Source organism: Schistocerca serialis, chromosome 2 (genome assembly GCF_023864345.2).
Source record: "Schistocerca serialis cubense isolate TAMUIC-IGC-003099 chromosome 2, iqSchSeri2.2, whole genome shotgun sequence".
Taxonomy (NCBI): Eukaryota; Metazoa; Arthropoda; class Insecta; order Orthoptera; family Acrididae; genus Schistocerca; species Schistocerca serialis.
In genome coordinates this window covers 615,043,060-615,070,583 of record NC_064639.1, presented here as the reverse complement: position 1 = coordinate 615,070,583, position 27,524 = coordinate 615,043,060, and the positions used below count along the sequence as shown (strand labels likewise).

Below are 27,524 nucleotides of genomic sequence, written 5' to 3'. Positions count from 1 at the left end.
GAAGGTGAAGCTTATATGGCTAATTAATATAATTATATCATGAAAATACACTATAACACAAATTGTTTAGTATACTCCATTTATTAGTCTAAAGATTGTCATTGTTGATCAAAATTAATAACCTGATTAATAAAAATTTGTGATCCATGATTGGATTTGTAATAAAATAGAACAGCAGCGTTATGCAAGAGAAGACACTAACTTTAAGATCAAGAAACATGTAACGTGTTCATACATCTCTCACAACAATCATGAGGATAAAATGAGAGATGTTTCAGCTTAAATATACATGTATTTACAATCTTTCTTTCCATATACCTTTGGGGAGTTGAGGGAAACTCTCTCTCTCCCCCTCCCCCTCCATTCCTCTCCCTCTCCATAAGAATAGGCTGCTGAAGGCCCAATGGAACTGACCTACCACTGTGTCAGCCTCATCTGCTAGTCACTGGACGTGAATGTGGAGGGTCATGTGGTCAGCACATTACTCTTCAGGCTGTTGTCAGTTTTTGTGACTGGAGCTGCTGCTTCTCAGTCAAGTAACTCCTCAGTTTGCCTCACAAGGACTGAGTGCAACCCACTTGCCAGCAGTGCTTGACAGACCCAGATCGTCATACATCCAAGTGTTAGCCAAACCCGGCAACACTTAACTTCGATGAGCTGATGGGAGCCAGTTTTACCATTGTGGCAAGGCCATTGGTGGGAATTGAGGAAGGGGGGGAAATAATTATAGTACAAATTATACCCACTAAAACACAAAATGATTTGTGGAGTTGAAAATTTGCTAAGAATGCATACCTCTATATCAAGCCATAACTTGTGAATGCAAAATCAGGATTTTCCAGCAGAAGAGTATGAAAGAGTTACAAAAGTGCTATTGAAATCTGAGACTTCATGTGCAGAATGAGCAATGCCTTTTTGAATGTGACAAGTTTCTAAAGGTAGATAACACAAAACACATTTTCTCCTTATTGGTCAAAAGTCATGTTTCATTGAAGCTGATCAAATGAGGTGGCATATTGGTGTGGCCCTGGGCTCACACTTGGAAGGACCACAGTTCAAATCTACATTTGACCACCCTGATAAAAATTTTATACTGCTCTCTAGATCACTTCAGGTGATGTCATCACAAATAACAACAGTAGAAGAAAAAGTGACCTGCATTACTTATCCCAGAAGATGCCAGTGGACTAAATGGCCATGGAAGTTTTTAATTATTTAACCAGTAACATATAATGTCTGACAGGTAGCAAAACAAATTTTAAATTTATACTGAAGTTGTTCTGATTATACAAATGTTTCTTTCCTAAGGATAAGCTTTTAATAAAAAAACTGATAGCATGTCTAGGGGGAGGAAAAAAAGTGTTTGCTTTTATTATTACATATGAGTTTTTTTTTTTCACTTCATAGCGTGGGTATTATCAAAGATGGGATGAGTTAGTTGACATTCTTAAGCTGCTGGAAATCGCCTTGAATACAGTCAAATGGTTGGAAGCTACTGCAAATGTGTATGTTGGTAGAATTCCTGGGACTCATGTACCAATGATGCCAAAGGTACATCAAGTACTATCCTCACCTGTGAATCATGTCTTCTGTACACAATGTACGGGATCTATCACTGTTTGTACGCTGGACTGTGAGTGGCATGTCAGTGGTAGAGCTAAGTGCCAGTAGAGGGCATGTAGGGACCAGAAAGAACTTGGGGCATTATACAAATCCTCCTGATCAACAAGTTCCACTGAAACCAAAACTGAACCAATGAGACTCACTTTACAACTTGCTGTATCCTGTGTCAAAAGGAGGCAAATGCAAAAGAGAAGGGGTCTATTAATAGTCAGCAGTTGAAACATACAATGACTAATGATGCCCCTGAGGGAAATGCCAGCAAGAGATGGAAAAGAACAGCAGGTGCACTCAGTGTGTATTCCTTGGGGCTCAGTCATCATGTTGAAGAGGCTGTTCCAGTAGCCATTGATAGAACATGATGCAACCAGCTGCAGATAGTGGCACATCTTGGAGCAAGTGATACCTGCTGCCTGGGTTCTGAGGTCATGCTTGGATCTTTACAGTGATTGGCAGTGAGAGTTGAGAAGGTAACCTTTTGCAACAAGTTTCAATGAAGCTCATAATCTGCAGCATTGATCCCAGAACTGATTGTAGTGTTCTGATTTTGAGTCAAGTGGAAGGAGGGAACTTGAGACTTCGATGGTTCTGTGATGAGCTAGGCTGGGATTGGGCAACTTTCCATCCAGCCCAAATATAGAGAGGTGTAGGTGACCCGGAAGTGTCATAAGATCTGAAGAAGTGCCTCTTACAGGTGAGAGCATTAAAATATTAGTGAAAATGGCAGAAATGCTCACAACAAAATACCAGAGTTTGAAGCACTCCAAAAAAATCAGTGAAGCATTATAAGTTCAGAAAGCTGGTTAAAGCCCATTAAAACACAGAATTGACAGCAGTGATATATTTGGAGGAAATCTGAGCATGTATCAAAAGGAAAGCCTAATGGTAAACAGTGGTGTGACATGTTGTCCTCCAACTACTGGGCACAGTTTTTTGTTCAAGGGATCTACAGTAGATTATTGTTAATAGAGGGGCTCACTCAACTTCAGTTTCACACTCATTACTTGTCATCAGAAACAAGAAACTCAAATCCACTGAGATAGAAATTGAAACTGCATGCAAGATTGTCTAGGCAAAACTCAGTATGAAGGCTGTGTATAAATTTATAATTAGATCCTTCCATCAGCCACCAGATGCACCTCCATATGAAGCAGAAAATGTTACAAAAAACCTAAGTTCACTAATATGTAAGTTTCACGATTATACTGTCGTCCTTGGAGAAGACTGCCAACAATCAATTGCAAAAATTACAGTTTTGTAAATGGTGGACGTGACAGGATGTCCTGCAAAACATTATTAAATGTGTTTTCTGAAAACTACCTAGAAAAGATTGTTCAAAAGCCCACTCATGATGGAAATATCTTGGATCTAATACCAACAAATAAACTAGATATCTTTGAGGATGTCCACATAGAAGCTGGTATCAGTGGCCATTTGTAGCAATAATGATAACCAAAGGACAAATGGCAACTAAAACAAGCAGAAATATTTACTTGTTCAGCAAGGAAGATTTTGGCAGTAGTTTCATATATCAGTAAGCAACTTGAACCATTTAGTGCTTAGAAGGAGAATGCAGAAGAACAAGGTGTTGGGTTTAGAAGAATAGTGGACCATGCACTTGATAAATATGTGCACATGGTAGAATAGTTCATGATGGAAGGAACCTTCCGTGGTATATAGTCACTGTAAAGAAACTTCTAGAAAAACAAAGACAATTTCATAAGAAGTGAAAACAAAGCATAGGGCTGTAGACTGGGAGACGATGAATGTAATGTATTTGGCTGTCAAGATGGGAATATGTGAAGCCTTTAAGTATTACCATGACAGATTATTGTTGTAGGATCCCTCCCAAAACCCAAAGCAATTCTGGTCATATATGAAGGGAGATTTTGGGAGATGTGGTACCAGAGTGTCGGAAGTTCCATGCGGCTTTTCGCGGATGATGCTGTAGTATACAGAGAAGTTGCAGCATTAGAAAATTGTAGCGAAATGCAGGAAGATCTGCAGCGGATAGGCACTTGGTGCAGGGAGTGGCAACTGACCCTTAACATAGACAAATGTAATGTATTGCGAATACATAGAAAGAAGGATCCTTTATTGTATGATTATATGATAGCGGAACAAACACTGGTAGCAGTTACTTCTGTAAAATATCTGGGAGAGTGCGTGCGGAACAATTTGAAGTGGAATGATTATATAAAATTAATTGTTGGTAAGGCGGGTACCAGGTTGAGATTCATTGGGAGAGTGCTTAGAAAATGCAGTCCATCAACAAAGGAGGTGGCTTACAAAACACTCGTTCGACCTATACTTGAGTATTGCTCATCAGTGTGGGATCCGTACCAGATCGGTCTGACGGAGGAGATAGAGAAGATCCAAAGAAGAGCGGCACGTTTCGTCACAGGGTTATTTGGTAACCGTGATAGCGTTATGGAGATGTTTAATAAACTCAAGTGGCAGACTCTGCAAGAGAGGCGCTCTGCATCGCGGTGTAGCTTGCTCGCCAGGTTTCGAGAGGGTGCGTTTCTGGATGAGGTATTGAATATATTGCTTCCCCCTACTTATACCTCCCGAGGAGATCACGAATGTAAAATTAGAGAGATTAGAGCGCGCACGGAGGATTTCAGACAGTCGTTCTTCCCGCGAACCATACGTGACTGGAACAGGAAAGGGAGGTAATGACAGTGGCACGTAAAGTGCCCTCCGCCACACACCGTTGGGTGGCTTGCGGAGTATCAATGTAGATGTAGATGTAGAGTTATTATCGAAACACTCATGGGTAAGACAGGACAAAAATCGACTAGAGTAAAGCAAAATCAGAAGCACTGAACTGGGTTTTCAAATGTGTCTTTACAAGTGAAAATCATGGGGCTTTTCGACAATTTAATTCTCACTCCACTGCAAAGAGGACTGATATAAATATTAGTGTCAATGATGTTGGGAAACAACTGAAATCACTAAAATTGAACAACGATCCAGGCCACAATGGAATCCCTATCAGAGTCTACACTAAATTTGAGGTTAAGTTGCCCCAACTTTTAACCATAATCTACCAAAGACACCTTGAACAAAAAACTGTGCTCAGTAGATGGAAGACAGCACACATCACACCCATCTACAAGAATGGTAGCAGAAGTGATCCACAAAATTATTGTCCAGTATACTTGACGTCCATTTGTTGTAGAATCTTAGAACACATTCTAAGCTCAAATATAGTGAGGTACCTGGAACAGAATGACCACCTCCATGCCAGTCAGCATGGTTGCTGAGAAAACTCACATTTTTCTCACACGACATCTTGAAAGTGACGGATGAAGGCAGATGGGTAGATGCGCTATTTCTCAATTTGGCTTGATACCACACCCATGCTTATTACCAAAAGTGCAGTTGTATGGAGTATCAATCAAAATTTGTGACTGGACTGAGGCTTTCTTGATGGGTGGACACAGCATTGAATGGAGAGTCAATGGCAGATCTAGAAAGGGAAGTGTGCTGGGACTCTTGTTGTTCATTTTGTTTATTAATGACTTTGTTAACAGTATATTAGTAACCTCAGACTTCCGGAAGAGGATGCAATTATCTGTAATGAAGTACTCTCTGGAAAGTATTCAGGCAGATCTTGATAAAATTTCAAAGTGGTGGGAAGATTGGGAACTGGCTCTAAATGTCAGGAAATGTAAAATAGTGCACAATGCAAGTCAAAAAAGATGTAGTACCCTATGACTGCAATATCAGTGAACCACAGTCATAATCAATCAACTTATACAAGTGCCTGAATGTAACCCTTTGAAGACATATGACATGGAAAAATAACGTTGGCTCAGTTCTAAATAAAACAGGTTACAGACTTTGATTTAATGGAAGATTATTAGGGATGTGTAATTAGCCCACAAAGGAGACTGTTTACAAATTACTTGTGTGACCCATCCATTATTAATCCGGTAAAAGAAACTCCAATTGAAAATGATACAAATAAGGTCTTTGGAAAAGTCATTAATTGGTTTTCTGCAAATGGGCTTGCTCTAAACTTTGAAAGACAGCAGTAATAGCTACAAAAATAAATTGAAATCATATCTCCTTGACAACTCCTTCTATACCATAGGTGAATTCTTGAATAGGAACAAATAAATGTATAAATATAGTATATGCAGCTTTACTGTATGATTAAATGATGATGGCGTCCTCTTGGGTAAAATATTCCGGAGGTAAAATAGTCCCCCATTCGGATCTCCGGGCGGGGACTACTCAAGAGGACGTCGTTATCAGGAGAAAGAAAACTGGCATTCTACGGATCGGAGCGTGGAATGTCAGATCCCTTAATCGGGCAGGTAGGTTAGAAAATTTAAAAAGGGAAATGGATAGGTTAAAGTTAGATATAGTGGGAATTAGTGAAGTTCGGTGGCAGGAGGAACAAGACTTTTGGTCAGGTGATTACAGGGTTATAAATACAAAATCAAATAGGGGTAATGCAGGAGTAGGTCTAATAATGAATAAAAAAAATAGGAGTGCGGGTTAGCTACTACAAACAGCATAGTGAACGCATTATTGTGGCCAAGATAGACACATAGCCCATGCCTGCTACAGTAGTACAAGTTTATATGCCAACTAGCTCTGCAGATGATGAAGAAATTGATTAAATGTATGACGAGATAAAAGAAATTATTCAGGTAGTGAAGGGAGACGAAAATTTAATAGTCATGGGTGACTGGAATTCGTCAGTAGGAAAAGGGAGAGAAGGAAACATAGTAGGTGGATATGGATTGGGGGGAAGAAATGAAAGAGGAAGCCGTCTTGTAGAATTTTGCACAGAGCATAACTTAATCATAGCTAACACTTGGTTTAAGAATCATGAAAGAAGGTTGTATACCTGGAAGAATCCTGGAGATACTAAAAGGTATCAGATAGATTACATCATGGTAAGACAGAGATTTAGGAACCAGGTTTTAAATTGTAAGACATTTCCAGGGGCAGATGTGGATTCTGACCACAATCTATTGGTTATGAGCTGCAGATTGAAACTGAAGAAACTGCAAAAAGGCGGGAATTTAAGGAGATGGGACCTGGATAAACTGACTAAACCAGAGGTTGTAGAGAGTTTCAGGGAGAGCATAAGGGAACAATTGACAGGAATGGGGGAAAGAAATACAGTAGAAGAAGAATGGGTAGCTCTGAGGGATGAAGTAGTGAAGGCAGCAGAGGATCAAGTAGGTAAAAAGATGAGGGCTGATAGAAATCCTTGGGTAACAGAAGAAATATTGAATTTAATTGATGAAAGGAGAAAATATAAAAATGCAGTAAATGAAGCAGGCAAAAAGGAATACAAACGTCTCAAAAATGAGATCGACAGGAAGTGCAAAATGGCTAAGCAGGGATGGCTAGAGGACAAATGTAAGGATGTAGAGGCTTGTCTCACTAGGGGTAAGATAGATACTGCCTACAGGAAAATTAAAGAGACCTTTGGAGAGAAGAGAACCACTTGTATGAATATCAAGAGCTCAGATGGCAACCCAGTTCTAAGCAAAGAAGGGAAGGCAGAAAGGTGGAAGGAGTATATAGAGGGTCTATACAAGGGCGATGTACTTGAGGACAATATTATGGAAATGGAAGAGGATGTAGATGAAGATGAAATGGGAGATAAGATACTGCGTGATGAGTTTGACAGAGCACTGAAAGACCTGAGTCGAAACAAGGCCCCGGGAGTAGACAACATTCCATTAGAACTACTGATGGCCTTGGGAGAGTCAGTCATGACAAAACTCTACCATCTGGTGAGCAAGATGTATGAGACAGGCGAAATACCCACAGACTTCAAGAAGAATATAATAATTCCAATCCCAAAGAAAGCAGGTGTTGACAGATGTGAAAATTACCGAACTATCAGTTTAATAAGTAACAGCTGCAAAATACTAACGCGAATTCTTTACAGACGAATGGAAAAACTGGAAGAAGTGGACCTCGGGGAAGATCAGTTTGGATTCCGTAGAAATGTTGGAACACATGAGGCAATACTAACCTTACGACTTATCTTAGAAGAAAGATTAAGAAAAGGCAAACCTACGTTTCTAGCATTTGTAGCCTTAGAGAAAGCTTTTGACAACATTAACTGGAATACTCTCTTTCAAATTCTGAAGGTGGCAGGGGTAAAATACAGGGAGCAAAAGGCTATTTACAATTTGTACAGAAACCAGATGGCAGTTATAAGAGTCGAGGGGCATGAAAGGGAAGCAGTGGTTGGGAAAGGAGTGAGACAGGGTTGTAGCCTCTCCCCGATGTTATTCAATCTGTATATTGAGCAAGCAGTAAAGGAAACAAAAGAAAAATTCGGAGTAGGTATTAAAATTCATGGAGAAGAAGTAAAAACTTTGAGGTTCGCCGATGACATTGTAATTCTGTCAGAGACAGCAAAGGACTTGGAAGAGCAGTTGAACGGAATGGACAGTGTCTTGAAAGGAGGATATAAGATGAACATCAACAAAAGCAAAATGAGGATAATGGAATGTAGTCAAATTAAATCGGGTGATGCTGAGGGGATTATATTAGGAAATGAGACACTTAAAGTAGTAAAGGAGTTTTGCTATTTAGGGAGTAAAATAACTGATGATGGTCGAAGTAGAGAGGATATAAAATGTAGACTGGCAATGGCAAGGAAATTGTTTCTGAAGAAGAGAAATTTGTTAACATCGAGTATAGATTTAAGTGTCAGGAAGTCGTTTCTGAAAGTATTTGTATGGAGTGTAGCCATGTATGGAAGTGAAACATGGACGATAACCAGTTTGGACAAGAAGAGAATAGAAGCTTTCGAAATGTGGTGCTACAGAAGAATGCTGAAGATAAGGTGGGTAGATCACGTAACTAATGAGGAGGTATTGAATAGGATTGGGGAGAAGAGAAGTTTGTGGCACAACTTGACTAGATGAAGGGATCGGTTGGTAGGACATGTTTTGAGGCATCAAGGGATCACAAATTTAGCATTGGAGGGCAGCTTGGAGGGTAAAAATCGTAGAGGGAGACCAAGAGATCAATACACTAAGCAGATTCAGAAGGATCTAGGTTGCAGTAGGTACTGGGAGATGAAGAAGCTTGCACAGGATAGAGTAGCATGGAGAGCTGCATCAAACCAGTCTCAGAACTGAAGACCACAACAACAACAACATGCATTTTGTGCCATTTAAGGTAATGGGATAAATAATAGAAATATTCATCCTTAACTCTGTATTGTAATATATATATAAAAAATGGAAGGAAACATTCCACGTGGGAAAAAATATGTATAAAAAAACAAAGATGATGTGACTTACCAAACGAAAGCGCTGGCAGGCCGATAGACACACAAACAAACACAAATATACACACAAAATTCAAGCTTTCGCAACAAACTGTTGCCTCATCAGGAAAGAGGGAAGGAGAGGGAAAGACGAGGATGTGGGTTTTAAGGGAGAGGGTAAGGAGTCATTCCAATCCCGGGAGCGGAAAGACTTACCTTAGGGGGAAAAAAGGACGGGTATACACTCGCACACACACACACACACACATATCCATCCACACATATACAGACACAAGCAGACATATTTAAAGACAAAGAGTTTGGGCAGAGGTGTCAGTCGAGGTGGAAGTGCAGAGGCAAAGATGTTGTTGAATGACAGGTGAGGTATGAGTGGCGGCAACTTGAAATTAGCGGAGATTGAGGCCTGGTGGGTAACGGGAAGAGAGGATATATTGAAGAGTGAGTTCCCATCTCCAGAGTTCGGATAGGTTGGTGTTGGTGGGAAGTATCCAGATAACCCGGACGGTGTAACACTGTGCCAAGATGTGCTGGCCGTGCACCAAGGCATGTTTAGCCACAGGGTGATCCTCATTACCAACAAACACTGTCTGCCTGTGTCCATTCATGCGAATGGACAGTTTGTTGCTGGTCATTCCCACATAGAATGCATCACAGTGTAGGCAGGTCAGTTGGTAAATCACGTGGGTGCTTTCACACGTGGCTCTGCCTTTGATCGTGTACACCTTCCGGGTTACAGGACTGGAGTAGGTGGTGGTGGGAGGGTGCATGGGACAGGTTTTACACCGGGGGCGGTTACAAGGATAGGAGCCAGAGGGTAGGAAAGGTGGTTTGGGGATTTCATAGGGATGAACTAACAGGTTGCGAAGGTTAGGTGGACGGCGGAAAGACACTCTTGGTGGAGTGGGGAGGATTTCATGAAGGATGGATCTCATTTCAGGGCAGGATTTGAGGAAGTCGTATCCCTGCTGGAGAGCCACAATCAGAGTCTCGTCCAGTCCCGGAAAGTATCCTGTCACAAGTGGGGCACTTTTGGGGTTCTTCTGTGGGAGGTTCTGGGTTTTAGGGGATGAGGAAGTGGTTCTGGTTATTTGCTTCTGTACCAGGTCGGGAGGGTAGTTACGGGATGTGAAAGCTGTTGTCAGGTTGTTGGTGTAATGGTTCAGGGATTCCGGACTGGAGCAGATTCGTTTGCCACGAAGACCTAGGCTGTAGGGAACGGACCGTTTGATGTGGAATGGGTGGCAGCTGTCATAATGCAGGTACTGTTGTTTGTTGGTGGGTTTGATGTGGACGGACGTGTGAAGCTGGCCATTGGACAGATGGAGGTCAACGTCAAGGAAAGTGGCGTGGGATTTGGAGTAGGACCAGGTGAATCTGATGGAACCAAAGGAGTTGAGGTTGGAGAGGAAATTCTGAAGTTCTTCTTCACTGTGAGTCCAGATCATGAAGATGTCATCAATAAATCTGTACCAAACTTTGGGTTGGCAGGCCTGGGTAACCAAGAAGGCTTCCTCTAGGCGACCCATGAATAGGTTGGCGTACGAGGGGGCCATCCTGGTACCCATGGCTGTTCCCTTTAATTGTTGGTATGTTTGGCCTTCAAAAGTGAAGAAGTTGTGGGTCAGGATGAAGCTGGCTAAGGTAATGAGGAAAGAGGTTTTAGGTAGGGTGGTAGGTGATCAGCGTGAAAGGAAGTGCTCCATCACAGCGAGACCCTGGACGTGCGGAATATTTGTGTATAAGGAAGTGGCATCAATGGTTACAAGGATGGTTTCCGGGGGTAACAGATTGGGTAAGGATTCCAGGCGTTCGAGAAAGTGGTTGGTGTCAAATGAAATCTAAAAGAGCAAATGAGCATTGTCAATAAGGCACTGTAGACATACTTAGATGTAAGATTGTCAGTGGAAAGTGTTAAATCAAAGAGGTCAGAATTTCATTGTAGAGGTGAATCAGAATGGTCATCTTCAGTTCTTGGATGTCTTAGATTAATCAGTAGCTTTCGTCATGCTGGAAAGCAGTATCTGCCAAAAGTTTAATCAGAGTGAATTATTTTTACTTCAGGTGGCACCAAAACTATAATGAGAAATGTAACTTATCTGTTGTGGTGCATTGACCCATAATAATCTTGGAGAAGGGACTCTGAAATTAAATTCCACTCTTTAAGATGGACAATAAAAGAAATGAAAACAATGACAGACCAACAAAACAATGACATTCCTACTTGTTACTGATCATAGATTCTGTACTGAGATCTGATTAAGTGTGTTATTTAACTTCTGCTTAAGGGAAGAATCTTACAGTAATAGGTGACATAGGACACAGGAGATCTCAGTTTAGTTGCATTCCATGCCATACCAGTATGGCATATCTTTGTCAGAAATCTATGTGAGATACAGTCAATGGGTTGAGCTTCATATATCTTACTGTAAGACACAAACAACAGCCTGGCCACAATGAACCAAGCAAACAACAGTTGAGAACATAGATATAAACTTAGAAACAACCTAGGTACTGATACAAGCAGCTCTGACAATAAGTTTGACACAATGTGAGCGTAGATGGCGTGACGGATACCATACTGTGTGCACAATTCATGTTGCCCATGGCAGGTGGCCTCTGGTGGCTGGCCTGCACAGATGATGATGGCAGAAAATTTTAAATGTAGTGTGCCGTGACCTGGTGCCACAGCACATATTAAAGTATTACATACAGGGTTATAGCAGTTTGCCTTGTGAAACATCATTACAAAAAATTGTAAGACTGCAGGATGTAATGATCTGAATCAGAAGCAAAAAGAATAAAATTTGGAATTGATATTACTGAGGTGCAACACAAATCCAATAACATTTCTGGATGTGGTAGCATGGAGTAGGTGACTGTTGTCACATCTCAGTGCTGCAAGTTTATTGTAAGTTCAAGCTGCATCAGCTGGACTTCGGTCAACTGGGATAGTTAAGGCTATTGCAAGACACACTGTTGAATTAGCATGCAGCTGGTTGTCTTTCAGGAAATAAATAAATAACTTCTTCCTTGGTTGCTAGTAATTTGAATCTCAGTTCTACTAGCTATATCTGCAGAGTGAGGTATAGTGCACCATTCCTGTACACCAATTGCAATTGTGCAGCACATCTGTCATAATGTATAAATACTTATCTCTCTTAAACTCAGGTTGTGTTATCAACAGCAGACAAGACAGAACACATGTTCAGTTATGTTCTCGTCATGTACTAGCAAACTGTGTGCTGGTATCACCTTTGGATTTCACCAAAACAGCCACTTACTTCAGTATTTAACTCGTGCAGGAATTAAACATAAAAATAGTAAGATACTTACCTGATTGTTTGACATTGTACACAACTCACAGCATCACCATTCCCAGATGTTTATCAGCATGATAGCTGATGTGGTATAGTATTGTTGTGGTTGTCCATCAGGAAAAAAATAGCAATTATTTAAAAAATATCTCCCATCACCATAACATCAATGAGCATTGTTCACCCAGATTAAGAACCTGAGCCCAGTATGAAGAAAAATGCTGTCAGATCGTTAAAGGGACATACAGTCTTTCACGTATTATCAAAATGTCCCAGGAGTGAAGAAGATTACTGGAGGCACGTGACTTCACAACACCACTGACAATTATTGTGAAAAATATACATTTTTTCTTGAAAGAACTAGAATGTGAATACCATTAAAAATAGAGCTTTAATAAAAGAAAAATGCTAGTTACTGTAGAGGAAGTACCATAGGCAGTAACTATAACTGAAGTTCAAACTTAAAATGGAGTTTCAGAATCTGAAATGTGTCCAGATGGTACAGAAGTTCATGACACACTTTGAAACAGACTTTTAATTTTTTACCATTTAAATTTCATCCTTGGCTTCTTGAACCTTCTGGGAATGCTGTTGTCTGACTGTTGGACAAAGTCAATTTGGTTTTTCCCCTAAGAAGCTAACTAATAGATGCTACATGTCTTAAAGACTGAACTCCAGATTTTAACCAGAGGTTGTACTGTTACTTCTGTACATATTGGTCATTGTCCTTATTGTACATAGAATCCTAAAATACAAATTTTCATAGCCTCCATGCAAAAATAAAGGTGTCTTGAAGCTTGTGTCAGAATTTTTTAATCTGACACCAAAGGAAGAATATTAGTGAAATGAGGGATGGAAACACTCAAACTTCAAACTGTATCTGCGATGCTCCATTATCTGATTTTTCTTTGCCACATGTAAGAAATGCACATGTCTACCTCAATTTGGAGAAATCTCATTCCCGTTAGATAATTTTTCATATTTTCTAAGAGCAGCATGCCACTTGTGTGAAAAGTGTATTTAGGTTTTCCTTGGAAGATCAGTACTCACAGGGGAAGCTTTTCTTAAAATAGACATCTCAGAGTTCTAGTAACCTTTATGACATTAGTGTGTATCATAAAAAAAATTTCCTCCTCAAAAAATTACATTTTGACACCAAAGATTATAATCATGTGATACCAGTATAATATGAATCTCTGTGCTTAAGGTTCAGAAGATAACCTCTGAGTTTGAAATTCATATGTTGAATTTAAAAAACTATCTAAAAAACCAGGAAACCCAACAATGCTTCACGGTTGCTAAATATGTATGGAAATTGCATATACATCCTGAATTCCTTGCTTCTTTCTATCTGCCCATCTTCTCATCCCCACTCTCTCTGTACATCTCCCCCCCCCCCTTCCTCCCCCCGGGCTCCCTGTGCATGACCTTCTCCTCCTCTTTCTGTCCATCATCTCCTCCTCCCTTATCTCGATGTCCATTTCCATCTGAATGTTCAGTAGAGAATCATGTAAAAGCCTGAAGTAAACCACCAAGATATTTTTGAGATTTTTGGTAACAACCTTTATCCTTTATACATTACATATATACAGTATTTATGTATATGTGTAGTATATTACAAAAATATATGGCCTATGACTGTCCGAATGTTCAATAGAGTATCATATAAAATCTGGAAGTAAATTAGTCAAGAACTTTGTGGTAACAAAGCATCCTCTTTATGTATTACATATTACTTATATGTTAAAAAAAATACGGCTTATCTGCTTTTGTCCATCTGAATGATATATCTGTCAAACTGATTTTTTTGTTATGAAAATGTGACAGCAGGACTGTCAAAGAGAATGCAATTTAAAAAAAAAAAAAATTATTTTCCATACAAAAAGAATTGATCTAGCTGTTTTCAAATGATGATCTTTCCTAACTGATTTTAATTTCCAACTTTTCTGTTGGATTTTTCAAAAAACTTCTTTCGCACAAACCTCGTTCTGACAGTAGGAGGGGGGAAAACAAATCAGTCAAGCTGTTCTCATGTGATGAGCTTTCATACTTGCAGCAACTGATTTTTATTTATATAGATTATGAGACAATTGCCATGATCTCATGCTCATCAGCTGTGATTCACTGTTAATGTGTGGGCTGTCATTCTCATGGTAGGTTGGTTGGACCATACATTATTGCATTGTGCCTCAATGGACAGAGATATCATATATTTGTGAAACATGTGTTGCCAAAACTGCCGGAGGATGTACCTCTGAATGTTAACAATGGATATAATTCTAGCTCGATGAAATGCTAGTCCATTTCTGCACTGCTTTGAGCAATCATCTGAGCGCCACTTTTGGGAATCAATGGATCGGCCACGTTGGCCCCTGGTCACCTAATCTGTCATGTCTGAATTTCTTCCTCTGGGGTCATATTAAATAGCTGGTGTACGAAACTGTTGTGGAAACAAGATCTCATCGCTAGAATCGCTTTTGCTGCTGGTACTGTTACAGACATACCAAGAATCTTTGAATGGACATGACACTCAAAAATCCAACGATGTACTGCATGCATGCAGGCCAATGGTCATACATTCAAGGAGTTCCTGTGAATGCCACTGGTGTAATTACCATTATAAACTACCTTCTCTGTAAGTTATACCTAGCATCTGAAATTGCAGTCAACCATAAGTAAATACATTTGATTTGATGTTCTCAACCTCCTGTATTAATTTGAATGAATAGTTTTGGAATACACTATCTGACTTTCAGAACTAATAGTTCCTTCATTGGGGAGGGCATAGGTTGGGGAAGTTTAAAAAGGATGGACTGGTCACTCAGACCCCAGGATGAGAGAGACTCACCTGTCATGACGACGTCCTCAGAGGTGCCTCAATTTTGGTTGGAATTGTTATACACTAATGTTCCTGGGCTTTGAAATAAAAATGTCTCATTTTCAATTGACTGCTACTTGTGTAAATGATGTGTTCATCTTTTGTTTTATTGTTCAATTGTTCATGAAAACAGAACTATGCTATGTCCTTTGAATATCTATATAGTTTTAACCCAACAGACTTTCATGTAGATTTTCTGTATAAATGAAACCTGGAATTTTGAGTTTGACTTATCATGCATTGGCAGAGAATAGATTTGTTTAATGATTTTATTTTCAAAGGCGAGTTCATTTTGGGACAGGTAATAGTGATTTAATCGGACCTAAAATTTTGTTTCAGGAACTGTAGAAAAGGAGAACAACTGCAAAACAATCTTCATGGCAGGACTGGAGAGCTGGATATACGTAAGAGATTATCTTCTACTGGATACAATTTATCATTAGTGCTGTGGCTCTTATTTATGTGGTAAAGACCTGATTATGGGATGAAATGAAATTTTGCCACCTAACTGGGGTTAATGTCAGACTTGGTCATGGTGAGTGATGTGGAAATGGAAGGAATATGCAGTGAGAAGAGGAAGGAATGAGAAATGACAGTGTTAGAGAAGAACTTGCTATGGTGAAACATGCCAGTGCAGACAGGAACAAGTTATGAGGCTGCTAGGAGAAATTATGAGAGAAAAAGGGAAAGTGCTAGGGGAAGGTGGATGATGCAGAGATGCTGCAATATTTGTTTTTCTCTAGCCATTTTCAGCAAGTAATCACAGAGAGATCATGAACCCGATAGTGAGGAAAAATAGTAGAATGGAATCAGATCGCTACCTTGTCGAAATAAAATGCAAATGGATACCCAACAGAGTAAGGAAACGTAGGACCATAAACACTCACAGAATCGACCTAGATCTTCTGAAAAAACATAGAACAGAGTATGCAAAGAGAATGGTAGTTCAGAGTGGTTGGAAGAGAGTGAGAGATATGATGGAAGAAGAGGCAGTGTGACTGGCTACTAACAACAAGAAAAGGATGCATGAGCGGTGGACGGATGAATGTGAGAATGCAGTCGAGACCAGGAGGAAAGCATAGATGAAATGGCAATCCTGTAAAAAGCAAGAAGACTGGTCAAACTTCAGAATGCAAGAAAAATTGCTAGCAAAATGATCAGAAATGCCAAGAGAAGTAGATGGAATGAAAAACTTGAAGAAGCAAACATAGGCTTCAAGAAAGACAAATCATGAATCTTTTTCAGAGAAATGAAGAGCAAAATTAAAGGCTTCAAGGCAAAAGAAACCTTCATAATAGGACAAGGTGGCACAATAAAAATTGGCGAGAAAGAGGTGTGCGAGGAAATGGCTAGGTATTTTAGGGATTTGTTGAATGCAGAAGCACCAGCTGTAAAATGGACACACGAAATACCCATAGACTGGAAAGAAGCCATTATAATATCACTACACATGAAGGGGAACAAGAAAGTACTGGATAACTACAGGGCATCTCTCTCTTAAACATAGGGTACAAGGTTTTGTTGAGAATCATGCTGAACAGAGTTGAAGAACAACTGGGCCCAACAATAGGAGAGTATCAGTGTGGCTTTAAAAAAGGGAGGAATTGTACAGAACAGATATTTGGAATAAAAAGGATAATAGAACACAAACACAGGAAAGGAAAAAAGATGATAATGACATTTGTGGACTTCCAAAAGGCCTACGATTCAGCTGACAGAAGTACCCTGCTTGATGTGTTAGAAGATAGAGGACTGGATACTACAACACATCCAATAATAAAGGAAATGTTGAATGAGACAGAGGAAGAGGCAAAGACAGCATTAAAAAATCTAGCCAAAACAGCATAAAAGGTCGGACTGGAGACTGCATATAAGAAGACCAAGACATTGACTGGAAGATAGATGGCTAAGTGGTTGAGAAGGCCAACAGTTTTCCTTTTTTGGGGGAGAAGATATATGGTGGCATACAGAGCAACAGTAGCGCAGTAGACAGGGCACAGCTTTTGCAGAAGCTTCGGTATGTGGTGAAAACAATATATGGCAAGAAAAATCTGTCACGGAATGCCAAATTGCAACATTACACAGCAACTGTAAGAAATGCTGCTCTGTATGCATCACACTCAGCAAGAGAGCTTGTATACAGTTGGAGAAGGAGGAGCGGAAACTTTTGAGAGACTTCTGGTGCACAAAAAAACATGGGGATATCTGGATATACATATTACGACAGGAATTGTATGAAAAGATTGAACACATATTGAGTGAGATGTGGAAGAGGAGGTTATGATTTGCTGGGCACATCATGAGGATGGACGAGGAGAGGTTGACTAAGAAGATATGGAATGTAACATGTCATATGGGAAACAACTGGGTGAAGGAAGTCAGAGATGACTGGAAGGCTGTAGGAATAAAAGAAAGGAATCTGTAGGCTGTAGTACAGGGCAGGGAAAAGTATAAAGGGTTGGTGGATTGTTACAGGTGGCCGGACACCAAAATCAAAGTTATCTTAATAGAAGAAGAAAGAAACAGAAGAAGCAAGAGAATGAAGAGGTATTGGGAAAAAAGAAGACATGCAAAACAAGCCACACATGATCCAGGAAGGGAGCTAATGAAGCAGAAGAAGAAGAAGTAGGTGGAGCAGGGAACAGCATGCCTACGGACAGTAATTACAGCATTAGGGTTGATATGGATGAAATATTAGTAGAACTACATGAACAAATGTGAGTTTTGTGGAGGTCCTGCAGTGCCATGACCAGCCCTGGGTTAACACTGCTGTGAGGCATGTGAGCACTGAGTTGAGCAAGCAGCAGCTGACTGAAATGAAATAACATATTAAAGCAGTGCATTGCTACAGTTTGGGAATATGGATATAATAGACATGGCCTACACCTGAACAGGTGAGGGATACATAGGTTGCTTGAGCTTTTTGCAGATAACATACAGGGAGCCACCATCACACAAAGCTGATCCCTGTGGTTTCTACTGTCAGAGAGTGTAATATAATGTGGCAAAAATGGATTTTGTGTGGTGAAGTTTGGGATGTGTATCGTTGCTTAACACAAGAAAACAGAATAATACTAAGTTCTATTATTACGGATGTCTTCCACCAAATAAATAATACGTATCTTGTGTAATACAGGGTGCTGCTTGATAATGCTACCATAGGTTCATTTTGATGTTACTGCATCGCTACTCAGAAGTCATGCAATGGTAGAAATAAGCTCCAGGAATTTGTGTTCACAACTAGTTTTATTTTGCACGCTAGATGTTCAGTGGTGAACTACATGTAAAATTGACTTAACACTGTCTCATGACCGACGTCAAACTGAACTCCAACTCTATGGCGGCGTACAAATCACCTCTATTTATATGATTTTAAAGAATTACTGGCATTGTTACATATTAAATTTTTAGGTTTAACAATTAAAATGTTTATGTACATCTTACATAGAAATTTACTTGAAATAAAAGTGGATAATTTCATACAAAGACAGGAAAAAATCTGTTTCTATTAAGACTATAAATTACATGTTTTATCATTACAACAATATATTTCATTAATTTGCTTATATCATTTTACTTACATAAAGGATAATCATCCTATCATTTTCAGGTGAACTGAGGGATTAGTTTTATTTAATGAAAGGCCGAGATTCAATTAATTAAATTTTGTATGAGTAAAACTTTACATTTCTATATAGTTGTAATTACAATTCCATTAACTAACACCAATTGAAACATTAGTATGCTTAATTCTGACTGAAAAATTACCACGTTATATTTCTATTATGGATACAATTTGTTTCTTAGTTTGAAAACATAAAAATAGGTGTCTTTCAATGACTAGAAATATTGGAATTTTAATTGTTAATTATTCCATAATTACAATAGCAGTTTTATTCCTGCCTGAAGTTTGTATAATGTACAAATTGTGATGGTACATCAGCTTTTAATTCAACATGTTTCCTTCATTCTGCATATTGGTGAGGCCCAACGTAAATGATGTCAAAACAATAGCTTAAATTAATGCAAATTATTAATTTACTGAAAAAGAGAATCTTCAATCTATTTGACTCCAGATAACCAGAAAAGACAAAATCATAGCAGCATACTGATATTACACATATGCCCTCTTCAGGAGAGTGGGGATGAGACTGGTAAAAGGATATAGAGTTCCAAAGGATTGTGGTACTACAAGAGGAACCTTTTTTTAAAGGTTAGAGTCAGGATTGAGGCACCCTGTTTTGAAAGAATTCAATATGACAGAAGAGCCCCCCATAAAATGTTTAATAATAAACAGAAAAGTAAGGTTAGTTTATTTCATCAAAATATTAGAGGATTGAGTAGAAAGGTAGAAGAGCTTCTTGTCTGATTGGAAAATTTAGAGCACTCTGAAAAGATAGACATCCTATTCCTGTCTGAGTGACACATAACTACAGGGTTAGATAACTTACATGTAAAAGATTACACTCATGCAGAGCTAATATGGGAAAAGGAGGAGATGATACATATATTAAGACAGAATACAAGCTCAAAAACATTGAGACAAGTAGATTTTCTAGTGATCAGTACACAGCAGTGTATGCTTCTGAATTAATACAAGTTCTGTTCAGAAAATTCCAGAACTTTGTCCACAAAATTTTTCTGCACTGACCTTTCACTTATTGTACATGGTCTCCTTTGAAATACTCTCCTCCACAATTGATATATTGCTCCCAATACCATTTCCACTTCTGAAAGCAGTCTTGGTACACCTCTTGCTGGATCGTGTGAAGTGCCATCTGTGAATTTTCTTTTAGCTCGTCTGTCATTGCAGATCTTTATCTTTTCAATTCAGTTTTTAACTTTGGAAATAAAAAAAAAAAAGCCTGCAGGGGCCAGGTCTGGAGAGTATGTAGGATGAGGCAGCACAGTGATTTCATTTTTTGCGCAGTAGTTGTGCACTGACAGGGATGAATATGTGTTGGAAAGAAATGCAGTTGGCATCTCTGCACATGCTTGTGTTTAATTGTAACTGGCAGAAGTTTCATTGTGGTATATCTGTTATATATTGTTCAGTTCTGTATTGAGTAGAATGTTGTGTTGCAAAGCTTGCTAATTTCGAGATGCCAGAGTTAGAAGAGCAATGCGTCTACATTAAATTTTGCGCGAAACTAAAGAAAACTTTTAAAGAGAGACTCCAAATGATGCAGGAAGCCTATGGTGATGACTGCTTAAGCCATAATTGATGTTATGAATGGTCCACACAGTTTAAAAACAGGCAGATAAAAGTTAAAGATGACCTTGTTCAGAACACTCTGTAACATCTACCTGCAATGCTCATGTCAGGAATGTCAATGAAACTGTACGTGCCAATCGAAGATTGACTGTACAAGAGGTTGCAGAAGAATTATCATTTCAGTTGGATCATGTCATCCTGACAAAGAATCTATGAATGCATCGTGTTGGCATCAAGTTCACCCCACAGCTCATGAGTCAACACCAGAAAGACCTTCGCCTCACCATTTCTGAACAGCTTTTGGATTGCGCCATTTCTGAACAGCTTTTGGATGTTCCTTAAGAGAATCATAATTGATGATAAAACATGGGTCTATGGTTACGATATTGAGACCAAGATTCAATCTTCACAATGGGTCAGGAAAGGTTCTCCAAGCCTTTTTTGCTTGCTTAGTCAGGTCAAAAGTCAAAGCCATGCTGAAAGTTTTCTTTGGCTTTGAAGGATTAGTTAATCATGAATTCATGCTACAGGGAAAAACTGTTAACCAATGGTACTATCAGGACGTGTTGCAATGCCTGCGAGAAAATGTGAGAAGGAAATGGCCTGAAATGTGGCAAAATAATTCATGGCTCCTGCGTCATGATAACACATCTGCTCCAGGATTAATTCCCATATCCAGTAGCACTTTCACCATACCAAAGCAATAACAGCATCACTGACCCCCCCCCCCCCCCCACTTTAGTGTCTTCATTCCATAAAGACATTTTTTGGTAAGCAAATCCATATAAGATTACTGAACAACACATTGGGATTTTGAGTCTGACCATGCAGACATTTCTTCAGTAATTCAGGATTTGCCAGGTCTCTGTTAATAGGTTTTATGATATCCATGACTGCTGCTGGGGTGGAATGTTTATGGCTGTATGAACTGTTTGAGTACTGGGCTTTTGCGGTAATTGTACCATGAATCAGGTCCAGGAGGGCAAAGGTGGTATACTGGTTTTTCATCAGTCTGTGGAAGAAGATAGCCCATACTGCCTGCTTCATTTTCAACAAATCCTCAGTATTATTTCTAATGGCCTTCCCATAATACTGCTTTAGTTAATCAATCATTTTGTCTGTAAGCCTGCCTCTTATGGTTTTACCATCAAAAAGTTTCTTGTTTCTCAAACTTTGTTTCAACTTTACTGGTTTTGACAGTGCTGTCAATACAAACACATAATTTAACCTTTATAACACAGCAATCCACAGCCTTCTAAATAAAAAAACTACCGATTTTGTTAGGTCTTGAAGTAGTGCACGTAAAAATTTTAACATTTTCAACCAGTGTAGATTATATTAAAAATAAATAAATAAAATAAAATACTTCCCATGTGAGTTTGTAAGTGATATATATATTTGGAAAATTACAAATTTTATAATGAGATAAAAATCCAAAAATGTGAATTTTTTTTTCTGTTCTAACTCCCCTTAAGGGACATCTAACTGCTGAAGTAAAAGATAAACTTGCTGCCCCAAACATATACCTCGTCACAAAAACCAGAGGAAAGGCTTCAAAGCCCGCATCTCGTGGTCGTGCGGTAGCGTTCTCGCTTCCCACGCCCGGGTTCCCGGGTTCGATTCCCGGCGGGGTCAGGGATTTTCTCTGCCTCGTGATGGCTGGGTGTTGTGTGATGTCCTTAGGTTAGTTAGGTTTAAGTAGTTCTAAGTTCTAGGGGACTGATGACCATAGCTGTTAAGTCCCATAGTGCTCAGAGCCATTTTGAAAGGCTTCAAAACAGCAAGCCTTTCAAGAACAGCCCCAGAAGACCATTTCCTTTCACCATCTGGTGAAATTAAGAAGCCATGTCACCCTTCTGTGTGAGTGGATTCTTGTTTCATGGTCCTCCATGTTTTCAGAACCCACCATCAAGGGGTTCAAGAAATGCTGTGTATCAAATGTAGTGGAGGGCAATAATGAGGATAACATGTTGTGGGAAGAGAATGAGAGTGAGAGTGATGAAGTTAATACTGGTACTTATAGTTCTGAGAATGAATAAGGTAAAATATGGTACCAGTATATTAGGTGCATATGTGTTATATGTTAGAACAAATGTTTATGGTACATACATACATATCACATGTAACAACAAGTAAATCTCTGGTAACTTTTCTCCTTTTATTTTTGTGCATAATATTTTGTTTTAATTTCTTCCTCAAAATTTAGAGGTGCGGCTTACATGCAGTGGCATCTTATTATGGGGTCAATATGGTACAAAGTTGAGAAACAGCCAGTGTAGGCCATATGTTGCATATATTTTTGGAGGTTAATCCATGAAGTATAGGAGCTATGTTGCTCATATTTTCAATTTGATTGGGAGTGTAAGAGATAATTAAGAGTGTATTGAAAACAAAATGAAGGTGGGTAGACATGTAGCCAGATGAATGGATTTAGAGTGACTAAAGAAGTCCTTTGCTGGATTGCAAGAGGTAAGAAATGACCAAGATGATCTTACAGAAGATGGATAGATGACAACAGAACATGTGCCGGTGCATCTTGGACGCTTATAACTGAAGACTAAAGAATTGAGAAGTTTGACAGAGGTGTTTGCTCTGCTGTGAATATCAAGTAGCTAATGGTAACTGAGACCATATTCATTTAGCTGAAAATACTGAGCCTGGACAGACTTTACATTTATGAGTCTGTCTGATTGCAAATCATTCTCATTGAAACAGCACAGGGTATTGCAACAAAATAAACATAGCTACATCACAAGAAATCTGATGTTATCTCAATGACACAGGCTAGAATAACATGTTATCAGAAAAGCATTTTGTATGTAAAAATTAAATTACTCATAAACCACCTCATCATGCAAAACAATAGGTGAAACAAAAGATCTATAAAAATGAACTTGAGTGATCTCTGATGTAGGCCTACTAATAATGTGAATAGTTGACTAATATCTACCAATAAATGATTTCAGAGAATGTGTAATTTTGTATGGAAACTGTATGTCATTTGTGAGTACCTACAGCTTTCATTCAATACATCATTTTTTATTTATCATGCTTCTTGATTTTGCCAAAACCTCTGTATTCTGCAATGTAATTATTGAAAATTCTCCTCACTTCGATTACTAGATCACTTAATAGAATGCAAACACCTTTCTTTCTGTCATGCTTCCTTATTATTTACTGGATATTATAAGTGCTCTCAAAATAAACAAACACATTGATTAAGAGATTATGTATTTTTCATAAAAAAATTTCTGCCCAGCACATGTATTGGAAGGTGTTCCGAGTTAAGTTAAAACTGGAATTAGTAAACTAGCGAGAGACTGAAGTGGTTTTGAGGAATGTGGTGGACTAAATAAAATAGTTACCAGAAATAAACTTGATAATTAAAAGTTCTGACAGACTGTTAATAATTTAGGAGTGAAGGAGACTGCTCACTGAATAGTAGAAGCTTTGAGTCATTAACAGTCACACAAAAATGAATGAAAAAATCTTTGCCAGCTTTCGGATGATGCAGATGGATGTTATCCTTGCAATACATCCTTTGCTCCTGTAATCCTCCAGGTCTCAAAGTGCACTAACTAACTGCACTAACAATTTATACCCAGCAGTCTCCCCTTTCTGTGTCCTATCACCCCCTCCCAACCGTGCCTCCACACCACTGTCATCATGGTCATCATATATTGCATGAGTTGCCTTTCTGTCCTGCATTCCTATCCCACACCCTATCACACACACCTGCTACCTCTCTTTGAGACGCCAGCTACACCTCTTCCCATCTCTTTCTCCCTTTGCCCACACCACCCTCCACAACCCCTCACTTAATCCACTGGCCAAGCTGCTGTCCCTGCACTGTGTGTTCAGCCAGCACAATGTAACTGCAGAAGTGTGTGTGTGTGTGTGTGTGTGTGTGTGTGTGTGTGTGTGAAGGATTTGACTCTTTTTATGTATGTGTGTTGAAGATTCAATGGTTCTACTATTTAGTGAGCAGTCTCCTTTACTCCTAGATTAGTTATCAGAAATATGTAGTTTAGCTTCAACTTCCACTTGACAATTATAAGCCACAAAAACTTTACCTTTTACTTTTTTCTGTATAACACTGTCAAGGTAATGAATATCATAGGAACAAAAAAAATTTTATTTCTTTGAAGACGGGGAAAATAGGCTAGCTTTCCTGCCAAATACACATTGTATTGTTTCTTAAATTTCTCTGCAGTCCTATCATATTACCTGAACACTGCTGAATTTCATTGGACTTTAAACCCCAGTCCCTCTTATTTTCCTGTTTTAGACTTGATTGTTTGGTTGTCGCAAGTATGAATACCTTCAGTTAATGTTCAGTATTTCTTTTCACAACTCTGTTACTGTTGTTAATTTTAATGACACAGCCAGAGATGTAATAAATACTAGTTACCAGCAAAAAAGAACAATTACCTGATGCATATAATTCTTACAGTTCACTATTTTGATGTGTTGATTAATAGTTGATTTACTGTTGTGCTTTTGAAATACTGATATAATATTATCCTTCTGAAATCCTTGCAGGATATAAACCATTGTTTATTGTGTATACAGGAAAAATTGTTGATATCAATCCTGAGTGTGTTTGTTTGTTGCAGGTCCATGCTATACATGGCAAATAACTAAGTGGCTTGTCTCTGAAAAACCAGTTGACGGTTGTCAGGCAGATAGTGCAGGCAATACTTCAAGCCCAGAATCAGCCATAAGTAAGTGGTATGGATGGAGTAAAGATGAACAAAGTCACTGGCCAAGAGAAATTACTGATTCTATCAAATTTCTTGAAAACAGAATACCAGATACACATTGTCACCATTGTTCTGAAGACTTCTCTGAAAAGGATGATTTGTTAAGGCATATAAATGAGGAGCACCTAGAAGAAGATGTTGGCTATTTCCAATGCAGCAAATGCTTTACTTCATTTGATAGTAAGAATAATATAATAAATCATCTGCAGAATATAAACAACATGTGTAGACTCTGTTCAGAATACTTTTGTAGTGCTTCAGATCTTCAGACACACTATCAAGATCATGAGAGAATGTACAGGTATACTTGTGATCATTGTAAAAGTAGGTTCCATAATGAGGTTCAGTATCAGCAACATGCACTATTACACAAAGGAAATAAGATTGATGGTAGTAGTCTTCATAAAAGAAAACATAATAGGAGCTATAAGAAATCCACAAAAAAGCGACGATCTATAAAAAGGCCATATGAGTGTGTCCTTTGTCCAAAGACATATGCTTATAAGCATTCTCTTGAAGTTCACATACAGAAACACAACCAAGAAAAAATACTCAAATGTAATTTTTGCCCTTCTACATTTTACAGTAAGCATTCCTTCATTGACCATATGAGTATGACACATCCTGCTAGGAACTCCTCTTTAACTGAAAAATTCAGTATTGTCTCATCTTATGGAGCTCAAAGTAAAAAGGATTTAGGTAGCGATGTATCTACCTGAGGTAACTCCAATTGTATAACAAAACTAGTATATTTTCACCACTACCATCAGTGTACATGAACTCAGATGTATGTATACACACATACATAAGTGTGGGATAATTGTAGGCCTTAGTCTGTAATTAATACCTGAAAAAAAGTGTGCAGTCAGTATATGTGAGCAACATATAACATTCGTTTTAGTTAATGACATTCTTTAAAGAAGATGTGAAAATTGATATTACCTGATAAAATGCAAAGAAACATTCTGTAAATTGTGTGAAAATTTCAGCTTTTCAAATATTTCCTGTTGTAATAAAAGGAAGAAGGATTTTGTCTTTGAAATATCTTACATAAGTCAAAACTTGTAATACACAAAAGAGCTACTTTATGACATCTGTTTTCCATTCTGCAAAAATAAACACTTAATGTGTGTAAGAACACTCTCAGTTCCTTTGACCCAGGCTGTTCCAGCTCGAGTATCCATCTGTAGGCAACATGATTGTATTGCCCTGGCTGAGTGCCTGTGCACAGGTTTGGCCTCATTGCTTTTGCACGCACGAAAGTACATGAAACCGAGCTACCTCATCTGCACCTGTCTGCAGGTGAGCAGATTGTTGGTCATGGACACTTGTGGCCAATGGGGCATTGTTGGAGCAGCCTACTTTAACCCCTTCATTGTCATATTGCAATGATATGTCCAAAATTATCATAATTTTTTGTAGTTTATAGATTTTTTGTAGTTTATAGATTTGTGTTACAGTATTGTTTGTAGATCTAATCAACTGCCAAAAAAAGATGCAAAATATTATCATAAGTTAAACTGGATATAAATTTTATGGTATTACGATTAACACAGAGCATAGTGTAAAATAGTTAGGCTCTTTATAATCTATACAATAATATTGGCTGTGTCAATGTATTTCCCTTTGATTTGCATTACAATCATTTATGCATACTGCTTTTTCGGTTGTTACTTCCTTTTTATTGGTAGTGTGAAATATCAGACTTTGTACTCTGTAGAAGTGAAGAGGTTCTGGTGCTTTTCCTGGACATCTCGATTTTGGAGAACGTGAACTACTGTGTTGGGCCAATGGCCTTGCTGCAGTGGTAACACCGGTTCCAGTTAGATCACCGAAGTTAAGTGCTGTTGGGCTGGGCTAGCACTTGGATGGGTGACCATTCGGTCTGCCGAGTGCTGTTGGCAAGCGGGGTGCACTCAACCCTTGTGGGGCCAACTGAGAAACTACTTGATTGAAAAGTAACAGCTCCAGTGTCTATCTACATTGCAAGGGTTTCCTTTACTATTGTATTAACAATAGAGGATACATGAATTCCAAACAGTGCCATTAAAAGAGAGAGAGAAGAACAAGAAGAAGAAAGAAACAAAGTATCATTCATAACCCCTTTTGCTGACTGGTGGTTAATATGACAGGTGTTTGTCTATATACGTATTCCACCCATAATAAAGACATCAAAAACTTCTTGTAGTTTCATATTCATGTCCTTCAGAGCCAGTATTCTGACTTGCAGGAAAGCCAAAATATCTCCTCTACTTATATTCTTTCTCAGTTTTCCTAGTGGCATGTCTTCCTTGTTCAACTTTGTAGTGCCATAAAAATCTTCTATCAATTACTAAACTGTCTGTTTGTAAGGATCTATAAAAGTTAACAGTTGCCAGACAGTGCCCCTTGTTCAAAAAAGGATTGATCAGTGTCATTAAAATGTGGGAAGATGTAAGAAGATATTTGT

General features: G+C 38.7%; 1 protein-coding gene and 1 pseudogene across 3 annotated transcripts in view; both read left to right on the top strand.

Moving 5' to 3' along the window:
* LOC126457664 (RB-associated KRAB zinc finger protein-like) overlaps positions 1-26,117 on the top strand; it is a 116,260-nt gene extending 90,143 nt beyond the window's left edge. For 2 of the 3 annotated variants that reach the window (XM_050094155.1, XM_050094156.1), the window contains 2 exons: positions 15,437-15,501; positions 24,929-26,117. In XM_050094155.1, coding sequence (XP_049950112.1) covers positions 15,437-15,501; positions 24,929-25,794 — 931 coding nt within the window. In that variant the 3' untranslated portion in view covers positions 25,795-26,117. The remainder of the gene's footprint in view (positions 1-15,436; positions 15,502-24,928) is intronic. The other variant, XM_050094157.1, reaches the window with a different exon arrangement.
* A 744-nt stretch (positions 26,118-26,861) lies between these two features.
* On the top strand, positions 26,862-26,979 carry LOC126458889 (5S ribosomal RNA; annotated as a pseudogene).
* The last annotated feature ends 545 nt before the right edge of the window (positions 26,980-27,524 follow it).